This window comes from Crinia signifera, chromosome 9, assembly GCF_055691185.1.
Source record: "Crinia signifera chromosome 9, ASM5569118v1, whole genome shotgun sequence".
Lineage (NCBI taxonomy): Eukaryota > Metazoa > Chordata > Amphibia > Anura > Myobatrachidae > Crinia > Crinia signifera.
This window is the reverse complement of record NC_139225.1, coordinates 22,144,617-22,168,294: the sequence shown is the minus strand read 5'-3', so window position 1 is coordinate 22,168,294 and position 23,678 is coordinate 22,144,617. Positions and strand designations below refer to the sequence as shown.

The window sequence follows — 23,678 nt, the reverse complement described above, 5'->3', positions numbered from 1 at the left end:
TGTTACCGGGCAATGAGGGCGCTCACCTGCACTATAGTCACCTCCAGTCCGTGTTACCGGGCGATGAGGGCGCTCACCTGCACTATAGTCACACCAAGTCCCTGTTACCGGGCGATGAGGGCGCTCACCTGCACTATAGTAACACCAAGTCCCTGTTACCGGGCGATGAGGGCGCTCACCTGCGCTATAGTCACACCAAGTCCGTGTTACCGGGCGATGAGGGCGCTCACCTGCGCTACAGTCACCTCCAGTCCGTGTTACCGGGCAATGAGGGCGCTCACCTGTGCTATAGTCACACCAATTCTGTGTTACCGGGCGATGAGGGCGCTCACCTGCGCTACAGTCACCTCCAGTCCGTGTTACCGGGCAATGAGGGCGCTCACCTGCGCTACAGTCACCTCCAGTCCGTGTTACCGGGCAATGAGGGCGCTCACCTGTGCTATAGTCAAACCAATTCTGTGTTACCGGGCGATGAGGGTGCTCACCTGCGCTACAGTCACCTCCAGTCCGTGTTACCGGGCAATGAGGGCGCTCACCTGTGCTATAGTCACACCAATTCTGTGTTACCGGGCGATGAGGGCGCTCACCTGCGCTACAGTCACCTCCAGTCCGTGTTACCGGGCAATGAGGGCGCTCACCTGCACTATAGTCACCTCCAGTCCGTGTGACCGGGCGATGAGGGCGCTCACCTGCACTATAGTCACACCAAGTCCCTGTTACCGGGCGATGAGGGCGCTCACCTGCGCTACAGTCACCTCCAGTCCGTGTTACCGGGCGATGAGGGCGCTCACCTGCACTATAGTCACCTCCAGTCCGTGTTACCGGGCGATGAGGGCGCTCACCTGCACTATAGTCACCTCCAGTCCGTGTTACCGGGCGATGAGGGCGCTCACCTGCACTATAGTCACCTCCAGTCCGTGTTACCGGGCGATGAGGGTGCTCACCTGCACTATAGTCACACCAAGTCCCTGTTACCGGGCAATGAGGGCGCTCACCTGTGCTACAATCACCCACCGTCCGTGTTACCGGGCAATGAGGGCGCTCACCTGCACTATAGTCACCTCCAGTCCGTGTTACCGGGCAATGAGGGCGCTCACCTGTGCTACAATCACCCACCGTCCGTGTTACCGGGCAATGAGGGCGCTCACCTGCACTATAGTCACCTCCAGTCCGTGTTACCGGGCGATGAGGGCGCTCACCTGCGCTACAGTCACCTCCAGTCCATGTTACCGGGCGATGAGGGCGCTCACCTGCGCTATAGTCACCTCCAGTCCATGTTACCGGGCGATGAGGGCGCTCACCTGCGCTACAGTCACCTCCAGTCCGTGTTACCGGGCAATGAGGGCGCTCACCTGTGCTACAATCACCCACCGTCCGTGTTACCGGGCGATGAAGGTGCTCACCTGTGCCCCACACACTGTAACTGAACAAGGAGAGCACTCACATGTGCTACACTCAGTATTCGTGAACAAGGAGAGCACTCACCTGTGCTACACTCACTGTGTTACTGAATGAGGATAGCACTCACCTGTGCTACACTCACTGTGTTACTGAATGAGGAGAGAACTCACCTGTGCTACACTCACTGTGTTACTGAACGAGGAGAGCACTCACCTGTGCTACACTCACTGTTACTGAACAAGGAGAGCACTCACCTGCGCTACAATCACTGTTACTGAACAAGGAGAGCACTCACCTGTGCTACACTCACTGTGTTACTGAATGAGGAGAGCACTCACCTGTGCTACACTCACTGTGTTACTGCAGGAGTATTGCACTCACCTGTGCTACACTCACTGTGTTACTGAATGAGGAGAGAACTCACCTGTGCTACACTCACTGTGTTACTGAATGAGGAGAGCACTCACCTGTGCTACACTCACTGTGTTACTGAAGGAGTATTGCACTCACCTGTGCTACACTCACTGTGTTACTGAATGAGGAGAGCACTCACCTGTGCTACACTCACTGTGTTACTGAAGGAGTATTGCACTCACCTGTGCTACACTCACTGTGTTACTGAACAAGGAGAGCACTCACCTGTGCTACACTCACTGTGTTACTGAACGAGGAGAGCACTCACCTGTGCTACACTCACTGTGTTACTGAACGAGGAGAGCACTCACCTGTGCTACACTCCCTGTGTTACTGAACGAGCATTGCACTCACCTGTGCTACACTCACTGTGTTACTGAAGGAGTATTGCACTCACCTGTGCTACACATTTACTCTGTCTTACTGAACGAGGAATGCACTCACCTGTGCTACTGCCACCTGCGTCTGTTGCTGCTGCTGTAGCAGCTGATGCTGGAGAAGCTGGAGTCGGTGCTGGGAGGCCAGAGGTGTCAGCGCAGAGATGGAAGTAATGCTGCTGCTGGGAGTACACACTTTCTTTGATACCGTGGAGTACATGGAGCAGTTTTCTGTGTCCTGCAAAAGAGCCAGAGACCAGGTCATACCAGAGCTCCGCCATGTGCTCTATACACCCTGACTATACCCCAGCATCTGTACAGACCCCTGCTGACATGTTCTCCAATTAATGACATATGTTCTAGCATACGGCTGCTCCCTGACACCTGCGACATTCTGCTAAACAATAATACAGGGTACAGGGGACAGCCATTCTTGTACTGACAAAGTAGTATTCTGCTGATGAACCAGGGATAAGAGGGGTTAAAAATGTGTTTATGGTATAATTAGACGATCGGGGTATATGGCCGATTATCTCCCCGGCTCTCGCTTCAAGGCCGCTGTAACACAACTGGAATGAGACCAGACTATCGCTGCAGCAGTCAGTGGGAACATTGCAAAGCTGGGGAGAATGACGGACACCCCCAGCCCAGATCACAGAGACACACGGCTCACGCCTTTACTGAACCCCAACAAAAACAAATAAACGAGATGGGTCCTGATAAATGCAGACTGTACAATGGACCTAATTCAGACCCTTTCGGTCCTCCGAGCATTCGCACAGAGGACCGATGTTGTGTGTCTGCGCAGACGCAGGGTGCGTGCCCCCACGGAAAACATTCTGCTCGCTGGGTGCAGGCACCCGACACCGCAGGCAGAGAAGGGCGGGGGGCGCCGGGCAGCCTCATTACCATATGGGAATGCCCAACGTTTCATGGCGGCGTCCAAGGCCGACGCAAGGCTGCAAAATTCGTCAATCAGAATAAGGTCCAATTTCTCTGCGATCATCTTATATGGATCTATGACTCATGATAAGTATGATCCATTCCAGGATCAGGATTCAGGAGAAGACATAGTACGGAACAGCCCTGGTATATGTGCTAAACGGTCTTCTACTGGCAAGAGACAGAGGTGACTGCTCAATCTTATTCCTTCTGGATCTCTCTGCAGCATTGGATACTGTGGACCATGGGCTTCTGGTGCAGCACCTGGTTCATATAATTTCTCGCTGGCAGCTCACCGAGTGCCGTATGAAGTAGACTCATCTTCATCAGTGCCACTGCTATGCGGTGTCCCACAAGGTTCGATATTATCCCCCATGCTTTTTGCAGTGTACATGCTGCCAATGAGTAAAAGGCCATGGCCTTGTCTACCGCTGCTATGCAGATGATACACAACTTGTCCTTTGCTCCAGGTACTGAAAACCCAATAAAAAACCTAAATGGCATCTAGCTGAGCTCCAGGAGTGGATGAGTGCCACACAGCCACCCAACTGGACTGACACAACTCTGATCATGTGCGGAATTTTGGCGTGGTACTAGATGGTGGCTGGACACGTAAACATCAGATATCAGCCACAATCAAATCCTCATTCTTCCACCTGAGGAACATAACCAGAATTAAACACTTAATCCCCTCTGCAGATCTGTCAAAAGTCATACATACATGATTTGTATCATGTCGTTTGGATTACTCCTGCAGTGCCCTCTACCTTGGTCTTCCGGCAAAAGAACTGCAAAGATTACAGCTGGTAAAAAACACAGCTGCCAGGCTGTTACCCCACCAGCCCCGTTCTAGCCACATTACTCCCATTCTCTACTGCCTTCACTGGCTGCCCATAAACTGGCAAATCATCTTCAAGATCAATTTACGGAGTTTCCAAGCCCTACATGACTAAGGCCCAAGGTACCTGAAGCAGCTTCTGATTCCATACTGTCCCACCCGATCACTGCGGTCTGTAGATGAAGGACTTTTATTAGTACCTAGGACCTCCCGTAATTCATATGAGCTTTTAGCCATTCAGCTCTGACTTTATGGAACTCACTTCCCCGCACAGTTCGAGAGACCCCCACTCTAGAATGCTTCAAAAACAGACTCAAGACTTTCCTTTTTACTCAAGCGTCTCCTTCATTCCCTTTATTTACTAACAATTTCTTATATAGCGTATACATATTCCGCAGCGCTTTACAGAGAATATTTGAACATTCACATCAGTCCCTGCCCCAGTGGAGATTACAATCTATATTCCCTACTACATGTACACGCACACACAGACATGCTAGGGTTAATTTTGTTGGGAGCCAATTAGCCTACCAGTATATTTTTGGACTGTGGGAGGAAACCGGAGTACCAGGAGGAAACCCACACAAGTACGGGGAGAATATACAAACTCCGCAGTTAGGGCCATGGTGGAGGTGGAACCCAAGACCTCAGTGCTGTGAGGCGGTAATGCTAACCATTACACCATCCGTACTGCCCTGACTACTTCCCTTAAGTATTGTTTATGAAAAGCTTTCTGTACTTCATTGTTCCTGTACTGTATTACATTCATTCTATCTGTTAAGCGCCTTGAGTTCTATTGGAGAAAGAGCGCTTTATAAATAGAATTATTATTATTACATAGACCGTACATAAGTTTACATTATATCCATCATGTAGTGCATGCAATTCCCCACTAGATGGCTCCACCGCTCAACAAAGGTATCGCTCATCTGCAGATTAAATGATCACTAAGGGGCCAATACAAGGCTGTTAATAAAAGGCGCTTCCCAAATTGCAATGACTCCACACTTAATATAAAGGGCAATTCATCCAGGATGTAATTGGCCATCCAGGGTTTTACTGGCCGGGAACTGCCTTCTACATAAAATGGTTTTTCATGCGGATTATGGCTCCGATTGGCACATTTGAAGATAATGCATTGAACCGCCCTGACTCCTGTGTGACCCGCTTCTGTGCCACGCTGCATCTAAAGTGTGCCAGTACAGAGGCGCATCCGTCACAAGGTACCGGGTGGCGATCTCACATAAAGCTGCCTCCAAATGCCATCAAATATCAGACTATGAGCCCGATTCAGACCCGCTTGCTATGCTGCGTATAGTTGCTGCCTAGTCAGCAGGTAAACGCCGCCCCGCCGAATGCACGTGCAACCATACGAGTGGATTTGTAGGCATACACAGCCGCTCGCATGCGACCTGACAGAGAAAAAAAAATATTTCGATGGTCGCTCACCATCGAATGATTTTTTTTCCTCCCTTCCGCAGATAAAAATCGATACTTTCATCCTTCACGGAGATGGACAAAATGGGGGCGGACGCTGACGTCATGTGGGCATCCACCGCCAAGATTGCATTGTATTGCGCAATCCTTTCAGTGGAATGCATCATCCTGCAGATGCGGGGGCTCCGTAAGGAGACAGTCCTTGCGCTCTGCTTCGCGGGGTGCCTGAGCATGCGCAGTTAGCGCTGACCCCCAGCCGACCCCGCTATCCACCGTGATGCTGCCCAATGAGGATACAACAGGCAGCTTTGCATTCCCAATAGTAACCTATGGGGAATGCGGCCGGGGCCGGAGGGATCGCAGCAGGTCCCTACCACATACATTCAGGGGATACTTAATAGTTGCAGCCAACCCCCAAAAAGACCTGAATTACCCACAGATATTATATGATAAATGGGCCCCTGTTTTGGAACGTGGTCATAGCTGACCTGGCTACTAGCCTTTCCTTGTAGCCCAATGATTCTAAACCCTTAATCAATTCAGCTGCCCTACTCTGAACCCACTCCAGTTCTAGAATATCGTTGGAGGGAAAGAGACAGGAACAAGGACTGTGCTTGGGGAAAGCAAATTGGTTCCTTTTCTATATAAACATCTTGATTTCAAGACTACAGACTTCAATCTTGCAAACAGTAATATGACACAAGTGTCGCCATCCTCCGACTGTAATCATTGGGGCACAACATCCCTAAGCTCCGCCCTCTGCCAGTTACCGATGCAGAGGCGTGTTCAATGGCCAGTGACTAGATGAAAACCAGCCGACGTCAGTCAGGTGGCATGTCAGGAGCGTACTAAGCAGTAAGTGGTATTCTGCTGCCAGTTGTAGGTACCTCATCATCAGTAACCTGGTTCCAGGTGCCATGTGGTAGGAGCATCAAGGTGGCAGCAACATTCCCACCCACTGTGCAGTGGGTGGAGTCAGTTACAGGAGGTTATTGATAAGAGGGAATCCGCTATGAGCCAGATTACGTGAGGCCCAACCCCAATCTGGGATAGAATGGCGTAGGCAGTGAGGGTCTTCCAGTCACAGATCCTGTAGGTTCTGGCCCCTTTGGAGATATGCTGGACTCTGGAGTGGTCAGAATTGACCAGACAAATGGACAGGAGGCCAGCCTATAAGACTACACCAATGACTAGGAGCCACAGCAATGTATCCAAGCACACTGGCCCGATGGCCTGGTGGTCTATTAGGCACTGGGGACCACTCCCCGCCAGGCTCTGCAGGGGCAGCACGGATGGTGTAATGGTTAGCATTACTGCCTCACAGCACTGAGGTCATGGGTTCAATCCCCACCATGGGGATTGTGCGGAGTTTGTATATTCTCCCCGTGCTTGCGTGGGTTTCCTCCGGGTACTCCGGTTTCCTCCCACAATCCAAAAATATACTGGTAGGCTAATTGGCTCCCAACAAAAATTAACCCTAGAATGTCTGTGTGTGTGCGTGTACATGTGGTAGGGAATATAGATTGTAAGCTCCACTGGGGCAGGGACTGATGTGAATGTTCAACTATACTCTGTAAAGCGCTGCGGAATATGTATGCGCTATATAAGAAACTGTTAATAAATAAATAAATAAATAAATGGGAAGCCGCAGTGAGTGCAATGGTGTGTTTGGGACCAGAGGACCATTTAAGCTGTGAATTGACCTCTTATTGGAGGACATAAGGCCAGATGGCCAGTGTGATGTGCTCAGCCTATGTAACCTTGGATTTGGTTAGGGCCTGTGGCGCCTGGGTTTGCCTGAAATAAATAAAATTACATGACCATATTCCCTGCAGTAATTTGCACGGTCATCTATTAAGGAGTGATGTTTAATAAATGTGGAAACGTGGATCATCCGATGACCCGGAGACAATGGGGGTGATGTAATCAACGAGTTCTGCAGATTTTCTACACCTCCAAGCATTGGATGACTAGAACATAAGCCACAAGGTACAAGGTGACAGTGCCTCAGCATACTGTCACCTGCCACCCACGCACACAGACTAGTTTAGTGGGATCTTCTGAATGACCGAACATTTATTCAGGATTGCCGTTTTGACCCCCATTTCCCAGTTGCGCCCTCCACTTGCTGAGCGCCCAGCTACTCATCAACATGCTTTCATTTGGAGGGGTTCTCGGTTGTTCCTTAGACAGCAGACTCCGGAAAGCCTGCTGCAATCTCGCCACGAGAACCGTCCTCTTACCTGATCTTTCAGGGCCTTGGCGCATCTCATAATCCCCAGGTCAGGAGCAGAAGTGGCGCGCTCGCAGACGCCCTTATCGCTGAGAGCCGCTCTCTTCGCATCGCCAACAGAGTCTTCATTAGCCGTATCGTCGGCGACCGCCAGCTGCCACCCTAACGAAGGAGAAAGTGACAACTTAGTGCAAACTCTGCTGCGCTTTGAATACTAATTTGCCTGTTGCTTAATTTGCATGGCATTTGCATAGACTGAACTCGTCTGGAGAAGGTGTGACGCCCCCTCGCCGTAGATCATGTGACCTCCTGAAATATCTGCACCCTCAGCAACACAGGCTCTGAGCCCGCACTTAACTCCGTCCCTGCCAGCTGCAAGTTCCGGGCACAAATACAGCGCGGAAGGCGGAATGAGCAATTACACAAGGACAAAGGGCATATTGTTCATCTGCATATAAATGTATGGATTACATGCATGGCTGGGGAATATTGACAGGACTAAAATAAAACTGAATATTGCCATTTGTCACGCGTCCGCAGTCGCTGCGGATGTGATTCTCATTTAGATCATTATTCCCGCACACAAAAGGACCCGCAGCTGGTTCTCCAGCTGAAGCCGCTTCCGCTGATGCACCTCTGTCTCCCTCTACCTTCCGGATTCTGCTCTTCCAGGGACTTGTCGCTGGCTCCGTCTGCCTGTCCGTCGGCGTTCTGCTGTGCGTGCTGCAGGCTCATTTTGTGGCACACTTCAAAGGCTTGTCCGATCGTCCGTACAATCTGCATAGCCTGGCTCTAGAGATGGGAGAGGATCAATATAGGCATCATATGCAGGATCATCATACAGAATGGGAAGGCGCCCCAACACCACACACACACACACACACACACACACACACACACACACACACACACACTTCCCTCCCTCTCTAGGATATGCAACATTTTCAGCAAGGAAGTTGCAATTGAGAGATAAGATACTTATACCCCTTCCACACTGACAAATATTTCCCGTGTGATTGCACACGAACGCGCATCAACCCGGGAAATTGGTCAGTGTGAAAAGGTCCTGAAAGATTGTCCCGGGTCCAAAGTTCTGTGATTTCATCCTGGGTCTTGACCCGGATTGAACCCGGGACGGTCGCGGTTCCAGGGGCAGTGAGAAAAGGTATACCGGGTCGAAGCGACCCAGGTCCTATTCACTGCACTGTAAAGACGCCACCGGGAGATGCCGATATCTCCCAGCACCACCCCGGCCCCGCCTCCTGGTTACGTCACCCGCCCGGTTTTATGCTGGGCCGGGCGGCTGGAGTAAAAGGGGTATTACTTGCACATTGCTAATGAGGGTGCTGACGCAGAATAAACAAATGATGGACAGGTAAATGAGTGAGGGACAGAGGAGAGGGGAGAGAATAGGGTGATGCTCCGACACTCAGAGGCTGTTACTTCTCAAAACCTGTAAAGGTCATGATGTCATCAGAGTGCGGAATTATTGTAGGCTCCAGGTGATGTTATTAGTAACCAGCCCATCCCGTCCCCTGCCTGCAATGGGGAAGACTCTTCCCTACAGAGGACCATATGGCCTAACATCCATTATCCATCCCAGGTGGCACAGAACAATTTTTCCTTAACAAGCTCAGGACGTACAGCTACAGATACAATGTGCAATGTTGTCTTTTATATTCACATTTACTACCAGGAGTCATAAACTAGACACAAGTTGGGGTGACACGGGTGCTTCCAGCATTCATGGCGCACACAAGGCTCCGCGCTGATGACATTAATGAAGGCCCCTCCCCCATCACATGTCCCGTGTTATGAGCAGAGGTCCCTCCCGCTACTCAGATACCCATGTGAATGGCAAATCTGTACTATAATTTCTATTCAGACTCTTTACTTCCAGTTTTGGTAACACAACACACTTCTTATGTTTCTATATTCTTTCTTAATTAAGGACGAGTCCTTTGTAGATTTACGGCTGGAGGTCGGGGCTACAGAACGGATCAATAGCCGTATTATATTTGCAGCCGACGCGGCCAATTCCAGAGAAGACAGTAATAAAGGAGACATCAGATCACCCTCTGTCCTCTCTGGCTGAGATGCAGGCGCCTCATTCACAGTGAGGGGGAAATACAGATAGAAAACACTAGTTTGCACCTCCATGAAACCTTGGCACCTTCGGTGGTTGCAAAACTAGAACGTTCAGATTTGGAGTTAGGAGAATACACACAACTGATAACTGCAATGTCAAACTGCGCTGTGTTACCTGGAACACCCAGGAGTAGGGGGATTGCATGAAGAGAAAAGGCTATTTACACCTCTTGTAAAAGGTATAGCGTGGGCTATCCAGGTGCAAATGTTCACCCGTTATCTGGATGTCCTGCTCCAGAACTCTAGGGACTAGATTCTCTCAGCTTCAAAAGTGATCAAATGGAGAGTGATAAACAGACAGCCAATCAACTCCTGCCATGTCACAGGCTGTGTTTCAAAAATGGCAGGCAGGAGCTGATTGGCTGGCTTTTTTTATCACTCTCCATTTGATCACTTTTGAAGCTTAGAGAATCTGGCCCTAAATGAGCCGTATAATACAGGGGAGAGAGGGAAGATGATGCATAATTCAGCACCGCGATTGGACACCTCCTCTTCCTCGCTGCTTCGTGTGACAAGCAGCGCTGATTGTGCGCCAGTTTGCACAATGTATCCAACCTTTTCTGTGCAACAAGAGCCCAGGACTACTACCTTTCGCTCACAGACCACAACAATGACTGAAGTGGTGGCTCCCGTGGGTCAGAGAGGGCCCCGCAGACCTGCCAACATTCCTACACTCGTCCGTTACAAATCGTATCGTCTGCACCTGCTGATGACGGGGACGTGTCGGGAATAGATGCATATGCTGCCGACACAAACTGCTACTACATTCTACGTCAGACCTCACCCTGCCCTGGTTTCTTTATACAGGGATGATGCATTCAGGTCCCAGTTACTACGGGTAGGAGTCATTAGGTTGACATGCATTGAGTCGACCACTGAAGGTCGACACCTGAGATAGGTCAACATGGCTAAAGTCGACAGGGCTGGAATGTTGAAACGAGCATTAGGTCAACAGTCAAAATGTCGACATGAGTTTTTCCACTTTTTTTGTCCCAAATGTCGACATGGACACCGTCAAAGTGTATCGCTGCTCTTGCCATGCTTCGGGCACGGTGCCCCGCTGCACTAGGCACACTATTTCCTCCTACCACGCCATAGTATATGGTAGGACATTAAATAGCGCCTGACGGTATTACGATATTTAGGGGTAGATGTATGAAGCAGTGATAAGGGAGGAGAAGTGATAAAGTGCCTGGTACTTTATCACCGGCCAATCAGCTCCTGACTGTTCAGTTACAGGCTGGGTTTAAAAGGAACAGTCAGGAGCTGATTGGCCAGTGATAAAGACCCGGCACTTTATCACTTCTCCTCCCTCATCACTGCTTCATACATCCACACCATAGAGGGTAGCTCCATAGGCCACCCCTATTGTCTGCTGTAAATAGTAAGGGCCATGGGGACACCTGGTGTCTTGAGTTGCACTCACCTTCTTTTTCGACTTGAAGACATTGCACCTGAATGTATTGCTCGACCCATCCCGGGCAATGTAACTGAATATCTTCAGGTCTTGGGAGTCGTGCGATACGTAAAATATTCTGCAAGGGGAGGGGGGAAAAAATCCAGTCCATTAGATTAATGTCCCAGTTATTATTCACAGTTAGGGCAAAAGAGAGAATGGAATTTTTGACATGAATATTCAGCGGCGCTTGGAACGGGAACGTGGAAATTAAACATTCATTATCCCTCTTGGCCGTGGCTAGGAATAGAGAACGTGGAGAGAAGTATTTCACTATTGTGTGATATTCCGCTGGCAGCCGCTACAAACCGGGACCAGTCTGCAAATGATGCCTGGTAATAGCGCATCATAAATATGCATTCCTCTTACATGTAATAGCCAGATAGTATCAGCCCTCTGTCATGGCACTACACTGCAATTAATGGTGCCAGTAGATCATTCTATTCCTGCTGAGTCCTAGTATGATATCATTACATCTCCCCCCGAGTCTCTCCCTGCTGCCACCCTACTAGCCAGACAGAGGATGCTGTCCAACTGCTCTAGTCTATAATAAGCCTCACAAGTAGCGTAATTTTAGAATTAGCAGACTTGCCACATAATAGCTAATAGCTCATGCAATGAGTGTCTGACTGTAGTGCATGAGGTGTGGTGCTTGCGAATCCTGTCCATTTTATGTTTTAATAAGGAAGTTAGCAAACAGCTCATGCAATGAGTGTCTGACTGTAGTGCATGAGGTGTGGTGCTTGAGAGTCCTGTCCATTTTATGTTTTAATAAGGAAGTTAGCAAACAGCTCATGCAATGAGTGTCTGACTGTAGTGCATGAGGTGTGGTGCTTGAGAGTCCTGTCCATTTTATGTTTTAATAAGGAAGTTAGCAAATAGCTCATGCAATGAGTGTCTGACTGCAGTGCATGAGGTGTGGTGCTTGCGAGTCCTGTCCATTTTATGTTTTAATAAGGAAGTTAGCAAATAGCTAATGCAATGAATGTCTGACTGTAGTGCATGAGGTGTGGTGCTTGAGAGTCCTGTCCATTTTATGTTTTAATAAGGAAGTTAGCAAATAGCTAATGCAATGAATGTCTGACTGTAGTGCATGAGGTGTGGTGCTTGAGAGTCCTGTCCATTTTATGTTTTAATAAGGAAGTTAGCAAATAGCTAATGCAATGAATGTCTTACTGTAGTGCATGAGGTGTGGTGCTTGAGAGTCCTGTCCATTTTATGTTTTATTAAGGAAGTTAGCAAATAGCTCATGCAATGAGTGTCTGACTGCAGTGCATGAGGTGTGGTGCTTGCGAGTCCTGTCCATTTTACGTTTTAATAAGGAAGTTAGCAAATAGCTAATGCAATGAGTGTCTGACTGCAGTGCATGAGGTGTGGTGCTTGAGAGTCCTGTCCATTTTATGTTTTAATAAGGAAGTTAGCAAATAGCTAATGCAATGAGTGTCTGACTGCAGTGCATGAGGTGTGGTGCTTGCGAGTCCTGTCCATTTTACGTTTTAATAAGGAAGTTAGCAAATAGCTAATGCAATGAGTGTCTGACTGCAGTGCATGAGGTGTGGTGCTTAAGAGTCCTGTTCATTTTATGCTTTAAGAAGGGAGACCAAAGTTAATATAAAAAAAAAAACAGTTCCAGATATTTAATACATTATTACAGATTACTGCCATATAGAGTGCTTGACTACAATGCAGAAGGTTTGGTGTTTAAATCCCTTACTTTAATCCAGTCACTGGAGGGTATTATTGACACAATGCAAACACAAACTGATACGGCCTACACACATGCCGATATGAAGGCATTTTCTAAGCGATTTTGCTTAGTTTGGCAAAGTCGCTTAGAAAATGCCCTCACATCGGTGTATGTGTGGGGGCTAAATTGGCAGCAGTGCGCGTCCCCGCGCGTCTTTATCGCTGGCCGAGATTGATGGACAGTGTCCATCAATCTCGGCATCGGCAGGGTTCTCCCACCGAAGAACACTGGCGCTGTCTGCTCGCTTAGCACACAGAGCTGACAGCTCGCTCTGTGTGTGGGCTGTCAGCTCTGTGTGCTATGCGATAGCGGCGCAGCACAGCCCGGCCTAGCATAGCTAGGTCGCCCTACACACATCGCTATGTGTGTAGGGCCCATAAGTGATTATAAAGCACTCAGTAGTTAAACATATTACTACTGTACAGGTGATAATGACAAGCTCCTAAAATCTGTGTTGCCAGTAGCCATTAGCCTCCAACACAAGGCAGCTATTCGGGCTAGGAAGATAAAAACAAAGTTGTGTTGCTACACATTTAATTGTAGACACTTTTGTCGTTAAAACTTCAAGCCAGCATGAGCCCAGCCCGTCACCCGCTAGTAGCTGAACGCTACCAGGAATATTCTGCTTTATCTGAAACCAAAGCACATTCAGATCCTAATGAGACGCATAACTCAACGCTGAGGTCACGGCGGGGGCCTGTCGCAGTCTAAAATCAAGACACACAGGAGATAACACATAAATCATCCTGACTTGCGGAACAGTTTGCAGCTCTGTTATATCCTAAAGGGATCTGCTGAGCTGCAGGCAAAACATCACCTGCAAGACTGCAGACTTACTGCCCCACGCACCATGGGGCGGGGGGGGGGGGTGTCTTCTGCCGCAGGGAAGAGATTTGCAGTGGGGGTAGATTACTGTTCGGTTGGGGGGACGGGACTGATGGAGTGCAGGAAGCACGAAGGTTAGAGGTTGATTAAGGACTCACCAAATCAACAACTTGGCTGCCTCACCTACAGTAAATCACAAGTTTAAGAAAATATTTGATTATGGTCCCCTATGAAACCTACAATAATGGTTGCCCCTACTAAACACCAGCTACAGCCAGGATGAGGACACTCTTTCTATATTGGGAGAGGTACACCTGCCAATTCTGGCTCAAGCCCCAACGGAACTTCGAATAAGCAATTCGAACTGCCACGTTGTCTTTGGTGTCATCTCGGCAAAACTCCCAAGTTCAACAGGTTGTGGCTGAATATGCCAGTTTTAGGTATCTGGTACTGCAACAGTGACCCTAGGCACCTTGAGAGCCGGTTTTGGAACATCCTCGTGGGTCCAGTGTATGAAAGAGAAACTTGTATGTTTTTCACAGGAAACCCTTTTCTCTGTAACAGAGTTCCCTATAGGCTGTAGCGCTCTAAGTGGGAGGAGCACAAAATATTTATAATAGGTTATAGTATACTGAGGGAAGTCTACACTGTTGATTGCGACTATGTGATGTCACTGGTTCCAGTTTTGCAAGTGAACGGATGCACAGAATTCCACCCGGGCATTACTGTGCATTCTGCAGAGACCTCACCACAGAATCCGTAATCTGATCTCTCCAACGGCAGACTGCACTTAATCCTGGGAACGTCTGGATGTTGTGAGCGGTTCCTCGACAGGTGTCGCATTTATGCGTCTGATACTTTGTCCTACAAGTCCCTCCTCCCCTGTGCGGCAACTTGAAGGCACTAATGGATTTAGTCTCATTAAATAAAATCTATTTAATAAAATTATTTACAAGATAAAAATGTAATCGCCAATCAGCAGCAGACCAAAACGGACCAAGAAATAAGTGGTGGGGCACACGCTGGTATACAAGCAGCCAAACGGGTGAATTGGACAACAGGTCGCCGGTTGAGCAAGCCTATATATTAAATCTCGTTAATATCTATAACTGGCACATCTGCGACTCCAGAGTGTTTAATCCGGAACGCACGTTCCCGAGCAAACCTCCGGCAAGGGGAAAGCAGCAGATGTGTTTTATAGTATCGGTACTTGTCCCAGATCCCCAGATTAGCGCCTAGTGGTTTACGCAGCGGCTGGACCGGTTCCTCCGACTTAAGGTGCGCTATTGCTAATAACATACAAAGATAAAGTTGTCCTAAAACACAGATTTATCTCCCATAATCTTGCACATATATATTTGCAAACACGCCATACTGCACGAACACCAAAAGCAGCAATGTGTTCCCTACACTCGCCCAGTCACTACCCTCTACCCGTGACTGGGCATCTGGGTCTAAACCTGGGCGCTGAAGTAAAAGTCCTTACACGGATAAAGGATATGGCGCTGCACCGTATAAACATTTTGCAAATGACAGCAGGAAAATACAGCTACAGCGGCCAGTATATATAGGAAGGCGCCACAAGTAATTAACTGTTCCCTTCTCATCTGACAAGAATTTAATGAATCTGCATTTCAATTCCTGGAAACGTTGCTCTCTCCCGCCAGTTATCTGTATAAAGCAGGGCGTCAGGGTGGCGTCCGGGATGCTGATTGCCTGGTATAATACATTATATACATGTTCTGTATATGGCTCTCCCACATGGAGTGATGCAGGGGTGAATCGATACATAGGGGGTGAGACTCTTACCTATACACGGGGTCGTGCATCACCAGCATCTTGCTCTCATCCCAGGTCCATTCTTTCCTCTGCGGGACACAAACAGAACAATGGTGACCACATTTCCCACCACATTAATAACCAATGACGATGTGAGAAAGGGAATGGAGAAAGCAGAGTCCCCAGCAGCACAGAGTATATCAGGAGGTGAGTGATGTGTCAGTGAGGACGGGGCTGCATGTGACAGGGGCAGTGACATGATGTGAGGAGGTGATGAAGGCAGCAGGAAGCCACAGAATGAGAGTTATATAATGAGAGTAGCAGGGTTCCCAGCAGCACAGAGTATATCAGGAGATGAGTGATGTGTCAGTGAGGACGGGGCTGCATATGACAGGGACAGTAACATGATGTGAGGAGGGAAATGGATGGAGGCAGCAGGAAGCCACAGAATGAGAGTTATATAGTGGGAGGAGCAGGGTCCCCAGAAGCACAGAGTATATCAGAAGGTGAGTGATATATCAGTGAGGACAGGGCGGCATGTGAAAGGGACAGTGACGTGATGTCAGGAGGGGATGCAGTTAAGATCCCGACGCCGGAATCCCGACCGCCGAAATGCCGACACTTTCTCCCTCCTGGGGTGTCCACGACACCCCTGGAGGGAGAATAAATTAGTGTGCTGAGCGTAGCGAGGCACCGGGCCCGCTGCGTGGCGAGCGCAGCGAGCCCGCAAGGGGGGGCGATCCACGTCCCCCCCTTGTCGGCATTTCGGCTGTCGGGATTCCGGTGTCGGGATTCTGAACGCCGGGATCCCGACCGCCGGGATTCAATACTGAATCCGTCAGGAGGGCAATGGAGGCAGCAGGAAGCCACAGACTGAGGGCAGTATTCAATGAGAAAAATTCTCCGTGTTTTATGGAGAATTTTAGCTTTTTTCGCCTTGGACGGAGCATTTTGCTCTCCAAAAGTGAACCACCCTATTCAATGTGAAATATTCGCCGTCTTTCTAAGTGATTTTCGCCGTCTCTCTCCGTGTAGAAATTCTCCATCTTTTGATGGAGAGCTGGAATGTGAACTTTTAAACTAAAAGGTTTTTTTTTTTTATTTTGGTGTAAAATTTCTGTGAAAGGGCATGCTATTATATATATATATATATATATATATATATATATATATATATATATATATGCTTATAGCACATGAATATATATTTAATTTTAAAAAATATATATATTTTTTTTTTACACAGTGCAGCCAGCAGGGGGCCGGAGCGCTAGAGCCGCTCATTAGATATTCATATATTCACTGCACCCGATCGTTAATATGCACGATCGGGTGCAGTGAATACTGGGTCCCCCTGCTGGCTATAGGGGGGGGGGCAGCCTGTGCTGCCTGGGTCCCGGGGAGCCCACCTCCCCTCCACATTCCTCTGGAGCAGCCAGGGAGACTTTAATCTCTCTGGCTGCTTCCGTCCCCCGGCTCCCTGAAAGCTCCCTGCCGCGGACGCTCGTCCGCTGCAGGGGTTAAGAATCGCCGCGAGTGGCGGCGAGTCTTAAATACATTGAATAGTGGGAGCAGGAGGCTCCGGAACATGGAGAGTGCATGGCGAGAGAAAAAATCTCTCGCCATGCACAGAGAATTTTTTTCATTGAATACTGCCCTGAGAGTTATATAGTGGGAGGAGCAGGATCCCCAGCAGCACAGACTATATTAGGAGGTGAGTGATGTGTCAGTGAGGACGGGGCTGCATGTGACCTGGGCAGTGACATGATGTGAGGAGGTGATGGAGGCAGCAGGAAGCCACAGAATGAGAGTTATATAATGAGAGGAGCAGGGTTCCCAGCAGCACAGAGTATATCAGGAGATGAGTGATGTGTCAGTGAGGACAGGGCTGCATGTGACCTGGGCAGTGACATGATGTGAGGAGGTGATGGAGGCAGCAGGAAGCCACAGACTGAGAGTTATATAGTGGGAGGAGCAGGGTCCCCAGCAGCACAGACTATATCAGGAGGTGAGTGATGTGTCAGTGAGGACAGGGCTGCATGTGACAGGGGCAGTGACATGATGTGAGGAGGGGATGGAGGCAGCAGGAAGCCACAGACTGAGAGATATATAGTGGGAGGAGCCGGGTCCCCAGCAGAACAGACTATATCAGGAGATGAGTGATGTGTCAGTGAGGACAGGGCTGCATGTGACAGGGGCAGTGACATGATGTGAGGAGGGGAATGGAGGCAGCAGGAATCTACTGACTGAGAGATATATAGTGGGAGGAGCATGGTCCCCAGCAGCACAGAGTATATCAGGAGATGAACAATAACCTAAATTGGTCTACTATAGATCACTCGGGAGCACATCACACCTCCCTCCAGGTTATTCTACACATTACTGTAACCACTTCATGTCACAAAAAAAAGTTCATAACATTTCACCAACATCTACACAAACCACGTTACTTGCTGCAGACAAGCTGTTTAGGTCATTAGCATTTCAGCTGTCACATGTACACGAGTCTGCGGCTGCTATAAAGAAAGCATTAAATGAGATTCTTCGCTTTTCATCTTTTATTTTAAACAGATGACGGCATTGTACGAGATCTTTCCTCGCACCTTCAAAGCCTTCAAATCAATTACCCCGCTGCTGCCACCTCCGGTGGCTTTGAAGTGGCACCGGGAGATCTTCCGGTACTTCTTTACTTTCACGGCGCCAGCATGGCGCCGCGCGTACTTCCGGGTTACGCTCGCCACTAATTAAGTAAAATAAACTAAGTTAAAGCCATGCCAACATGGATAGTTCATACCTCCACTATCCATGTTGGCATGGAGTTGATTTTAATTAGCGTGGCGAGCGTAGCGAGCCACCGAGCCCGCAGCGTGGGCGAGCGAAGCGAGCCCCGCAAGGGGACTCTGACGCGCGGCGCCATGCTGGCGCCGTGAAAGTAAAGAAGTACCGATCTTCCTTATTGACTTGTGTAAAAGGTTCTCTATAATGACCTGACAGAGCGGCAGCAGCGCCTGTGGATGCTGGATAATCATTATTATTTCATTCTGTCATTTTTAGAAGAATGTATGAAAAAGACATTCTGACCGAATATTACTGCGTATATATATTTATATCAGGGGTTCTCAAACTCGGTCCTCAGAACCCCACACAGTTCACGTTTCATTACTCATTGACACACTTTATAAGATCCACAGGTGGAGCTAATTATTTCGCTTGCGATTCTGTGGGGAGACCTGCAAGACATGCACTGTTGGGGGGCCCCGAGGACCAAGTTTGAGAACCCGTGATCTAGATCTACACATTATATGAGTAACATGCCGATCTCTGCACATAAATATAAAGCAATACCAGTTACATGCCCCACCAGTCAGGATGTGCAGTGTAAAACAAGGACAAGATGACAAGTTTAGAACTTCCCTCTATATCCAAACCTCCCCCCAAACATGAATTTGATCAAACTCTTGAAGCGTCTGTAGACTCTGATCTGAAGCCCCGGTGTCACAATTTGCAATGTTTTCCTCCTGCTTTTGATATATTTGTTATACGCCGTCTTCTTGTTGTATTTATTATGTATGATCCCCAGAAATGACAGGATTTCCTCCACTTTATCTCTTTGTGTCAGGATTCTGCTAATTTAGATGTGATTCCTGGGTAATTACTATAAGGTAATGTTCTAGATTTTAGCGGTAATATACCAAGTATTACAACCGACTCTGGAGAGTGATAAACAGACAGCCAATCAGCTCCTGTCTGACATTTTTCAAACACAGTCTGTAACATGGCAGGTAGAAGCTGATTGGCTGGCTGTTTATCACTCTCCATTTTATCACTTTTGAAGCTTAGAGAATCTGGCCCTGTCACTGTACTACAACTCCCAGCGTCCTAGAATAATGGGAGAGCTCTATTATAGAAGGATTCTTTGTATCCAAATCATCCAGCTGTCATACTACAACTCCCAGCAATATAGGATACTGAGAGCAGTTTTAGTATAGTATAAGGATACTAAACATCTTATACAGCTTTCGCGTCTCAGACCCGGGATATTGTCGGGTTTGTGACGTACGGACCTGGGTCAAGGTGCGGTGTCAAAGCACCACAGTTTATAACCAACACAGCAATTTGACCCGGGTTAGAAGGGTTAAACCTGGGTCGGCCTCTGTGGGCGACCCGGTTTAAGTGTAAAAGCGCCAAACCCTCTGACCCGGATAGTACCCCTTTCACATCACAAATATAACCCACATCGATGCTGGGTTGTTGGCGGTTAGACCCGGGTTTCTGTGCGAGGACCTTTTTAAAATTTCCAGCATACGGGTTCAAAGAAGGGTAAATTCCAGGTCCAGACTAGGTTGTGGCACAGTGTAAATGGGTAATCCAGGCCGAGCGGCCCTGGTCCCGTTAACACTATGGAGGAGGCAGCACTTGGAGACAGCGACAGCTCCAAGCAGGGGGCAGATTGTGACTGCAATCAAGCCCGGGAGAAGAACTCTTGCAGCAACCCGGGGGTGCCGTGCGCAATCGCGAATGCGCAGCAACCCTCCCGTGGCCATTGTGGATGTGGGCAAAGTGCCCAGACAGTCCAGGGGGAGCGCGGCCGGCCCGTTTTTACGGCGTTTTGGGCCGGCCCACCGGGAAATGGCCTTGTTTCCCGGTGGGCCAATCCGCCCCTGGCTCCAAGTGCTGCCTCCTTCCCCGCCCCCCAATCATCTGACATCAGCGATCCGGCTTATTGCTGGGTTGCCGTGGTCCAAGGCCAGAATGCGACCTGGTATTTGCAGTGTGAAAGGGGTATAAGTTATCCAGTGGTATAGATAAATGGGAGAGCTTTATAATAGTACAAGGGTTCTGTGCATCCATGTCATCCAGCTGCCCTTCATTCTAGCACCCTGCACCTTTCAAAACCTGTGCAGTTACCTTTTTCCTGCCTAGGGTGTCCCTGCCTGCTTTGGTGATTCTAGTACAGTCTGGCTTAAACTGAGATACAGACCAGACTGTGCTAGAAGCACCCCAGCAGACAGCAACACCCCAGGCAGGGAAGAGGAACTACATGGGTTTTGAAAGGTGCTAGAATGAACACTAGTCCTACTACAACTCCCAGCAGCATGTTGACACTGGGAGCAGATCTGAAATACCCGTCCTTTGGTTTGTAGAACCCAAAACCCTAGCCGGACTGTGTAGCACTGGGTGGTCTTACGACGTGCTTATGAAAGGGGTACGGGAAGCCCGGCACATGCTGTGAACATGTAAACCCAACCTGGCACATTAATGTATCCCTGAGACTTTAGAACGCTCGGCAATTCGTCCCAGTATATAACCATTACCTTTTGTTTCTTTCTCATCGCCACTTTGACACCGTCCACGGATACGGTAATGTTGACTTTTTTCTTCTTGATGTTCTTGGCTTTAAATTCATACTGCGAGGAGGAAAGGAGACGATCGGTTACATCTGCGCGCCGCTTCTGAGCAAATGCAATTACATACAGTGTCCTGATACAGGGGAAGACTGACCTGACGGACGGCGACTGGCCACCGGCCACCAGCTTGTTATTTTGATCTATCTTTACATTATACAGAGTAAACAAATGTCCGGAAGAGATACAGAGAGTTCCGTCCAGCATACAGTACAAGAGAACACAGATAATGTATCATTGATTGCACAAGTTGCTGCAGTGTAGTATGTATGTATGTATGTATGTATGTATGTTGGCTACTACTGGGCTACTATCCTTATCAGTCCTGTACTGGTAGAGCCAGGCAATACTCCTAGATGTACAGTCCGACATCTTAAGGTGCCCACACACTAGAACGATTTTTTGGCCGATTGTCCGATTTTCGATAAATCGGCCGATATATTGTACGATATTTACCGATAATCGGTTGAAAATCGGCCGATATTGGTCCGATGCGTGCTCCCGTGGATCTTTAGCTGAATCTTCTGATCTTACGTGCTGCACAAAAGATCAGAAGATTTAACAAAAGATCCATACGGGATCTTACGAAAAATCTTTGGTAAAGATGTGCACTTGCCTGAAATCTTTGGTCCAGGACGGACCAAAGATTTCAAGGCATTTATGCGCACATCTTAAGATCACAGATCTTTCTAGTGTGTGGGCACCTTTAGCTGGAGTGGATAGCAATCCATTCACAATTCAGTTGCACGGGCAGGTTCTCTTTCTAATCAATAAGAAAACTTTTGCAGTGAAAACAATTCCCTTAAAACCCCGAACACGTGGGGGGTGGGGGATTCTGCTAGCCGGCATTCTGAGAGATTGAGACTAGGGAAATCGCCCTTGTGCTTTTCGGCAGTTTGATCCCCCATACACACGTAGCGATGTGTGTATGGGCGATCTCTGTTAACCGGTGTTCTTTGGCTAGAACACCAGCGATCTGACTTAATTTAGTGAAGATCTAGTCAGGCGATGGCGACGCATGTGACCGTGCATCGCAGTCGATCGATCCTTACTTCATTTCGAAGCAATCTAGACCAATCGCTTAAAAAAAAAAAAGTGCCCCATGTATATAAGCCTTACGGTACCATGATCCAAAAAAAAATAAAAGACACTGGCATAGAATATAAACATTAAATGAACAACAGAAAAACACAAAAAGGAAAAAACAAAAAAAAGTTGCATAAAGAAAAATAAACTCACTTTACGATAACGAAACGCGTTATCCTTAGACGCTGCATAAACCACAGTAACTTATGTGGCACATGATGCAGAACAACCAAAACTGAGATTAACAAAACATTTGTGGCCAGCGGTCATTACATCCTTGGATAGAGGTAAGCGGAAGGGACCCACAAGAGCCAGTGACCCCAGAAATCAAGGACAGTGGGTGGTAGTGGCAAAGAGCCCACCGGATGAAATGGAGTTCACCGGGAAGGCAACCTATGGCTACCGCCTAGGATCCGAGTCTCTTATTGGGAAGCTGGGACTTTTCTGAAGCCTAAAGTCCTGGCACAACTTAGAAACGGCTGATCATCAAAGATAAACCGCATGCGGTGCGGAGATCAGAATAATGAACACAATGTAAGATATCAGACATTCTGTCTAGGTACGGCGTAAGATTGATCATCTCTCGCCATCTGTATTTTAGGTCTGTTCGCTTTACAAAAACCAACAAACATAAGCGTGGCGGAGGCGCAGAAAATTCTGGAGATCAATGGGCCGAGGAGCTTCCTGACAGCTGAAGACTCTGCGCAGAAGTTGCTGCGTACACTAGCGCGTCTGTCAACGCACCTGAATTATACATCAGTCGGAGGTTTCACACATGAGGATCACATATATAGATTCAGTTATCTTCCCACGGCTGATCTCAAAGTTCTGTTATTTATCTATCTCCGGCGCGAAGGCCGCGTGGATTTCCGTACGGAAATGTTTGGCACATGGGGGGAATAATGTTTACGTATCGCTAGCGGAGTAAATTAGGAAGCGGCTTATTGAATAAACCTAAGAGGACAACTCCCAATGCATAATTCATGGGATAATTCTGCAGATAAAAGCGCTGAGACTGCACAAGCTGACAAGTGCTTTGCGGTGGGGGTAGGGAGGAGTCTGGAGGGGGTGCAGGGAGTGGAGGAATGGAAGCTTCTTTGAAGACTTAAAATGCATGTTCAGGGTCGCGGGCTCCTGTGTAATATATAATAAATGCACTCAAATGGAGTGGCGATCACTATTGGTCTACAGACCATAGGTCGACATGGTCAAAATGTTGACACCAGCAATAGGAAAATGTCAAAATGAGTTTTTCAAGTTTTTTTTGGTGTTTATGTCGACATAAACACTGTAGAAGTGTATTAAGCCTGGAGATGATAAAGTGAGCGGTGAACATGCAGCAGCCAATCAGCTCATAACTGTCACTTTTTAAACCCAGCCTGTCATGCGACAGTTGTGAGTTGATTAGCTTCCGCATTACAGGGCGGGCTTGAAAAACGATCAGCTTGTAACAGTCATTTTTCAAACCCAGCCTGCAACACAGCAGCCAATCAGCTCCAAACTGCTATTTTTAACCTCATCATGTAGTGGGACAGTTAGGGGCTAAACAATTATTTTTCAAGCCCAGGCTGTAATGCAGCAGCCAATCAG

The 23,678-nt window shown here is 48.3% G+C and overlaps 1 protein-coding gene across 2 annotated transcripts in view; it reads right to left on the bottom strand.

The window, feature by feature from the left end:
* The window catches only part of LOC146035214 (carboxyl-terminal PDZ ligand of neuronal nitric oxide synthase protein-like), an 86,604-nt gene that overhangs the window by 9,428 nt on the left and 53,498 nt on the right, over positions 1–23,678 (bottom strand). For both annotated transcript variants that reach the window (XM_083158541.1, XM_083158540.1), the window contains 6 exons: positions 20,913–21,005; positions 15,628–15,686; positions 11,217–11,325; positions 8,293–8,434; positions 7,653–7,804; positions 2,260–2,430 (listed from right to left, as the gene is read on the bottom strand). In XM_083158541.1, the coding sequence (XP_083014667.1) occupies positions 2,260–2,430; positions 7,653–7,804; positions 8,293–8,434; positions 11,217–11,325; positions 15,628–15,686; positions 20,913–21,005 (726 nt within the window). The remainder of the gene's footprint in view (positions 1–2,259; positions 2,431–7,652; positions 7,805–8,292; positions 8,435–11,216; positions 11,326–15,627; positions 15,687–20,912; positions 21,006–23,678) is intronic.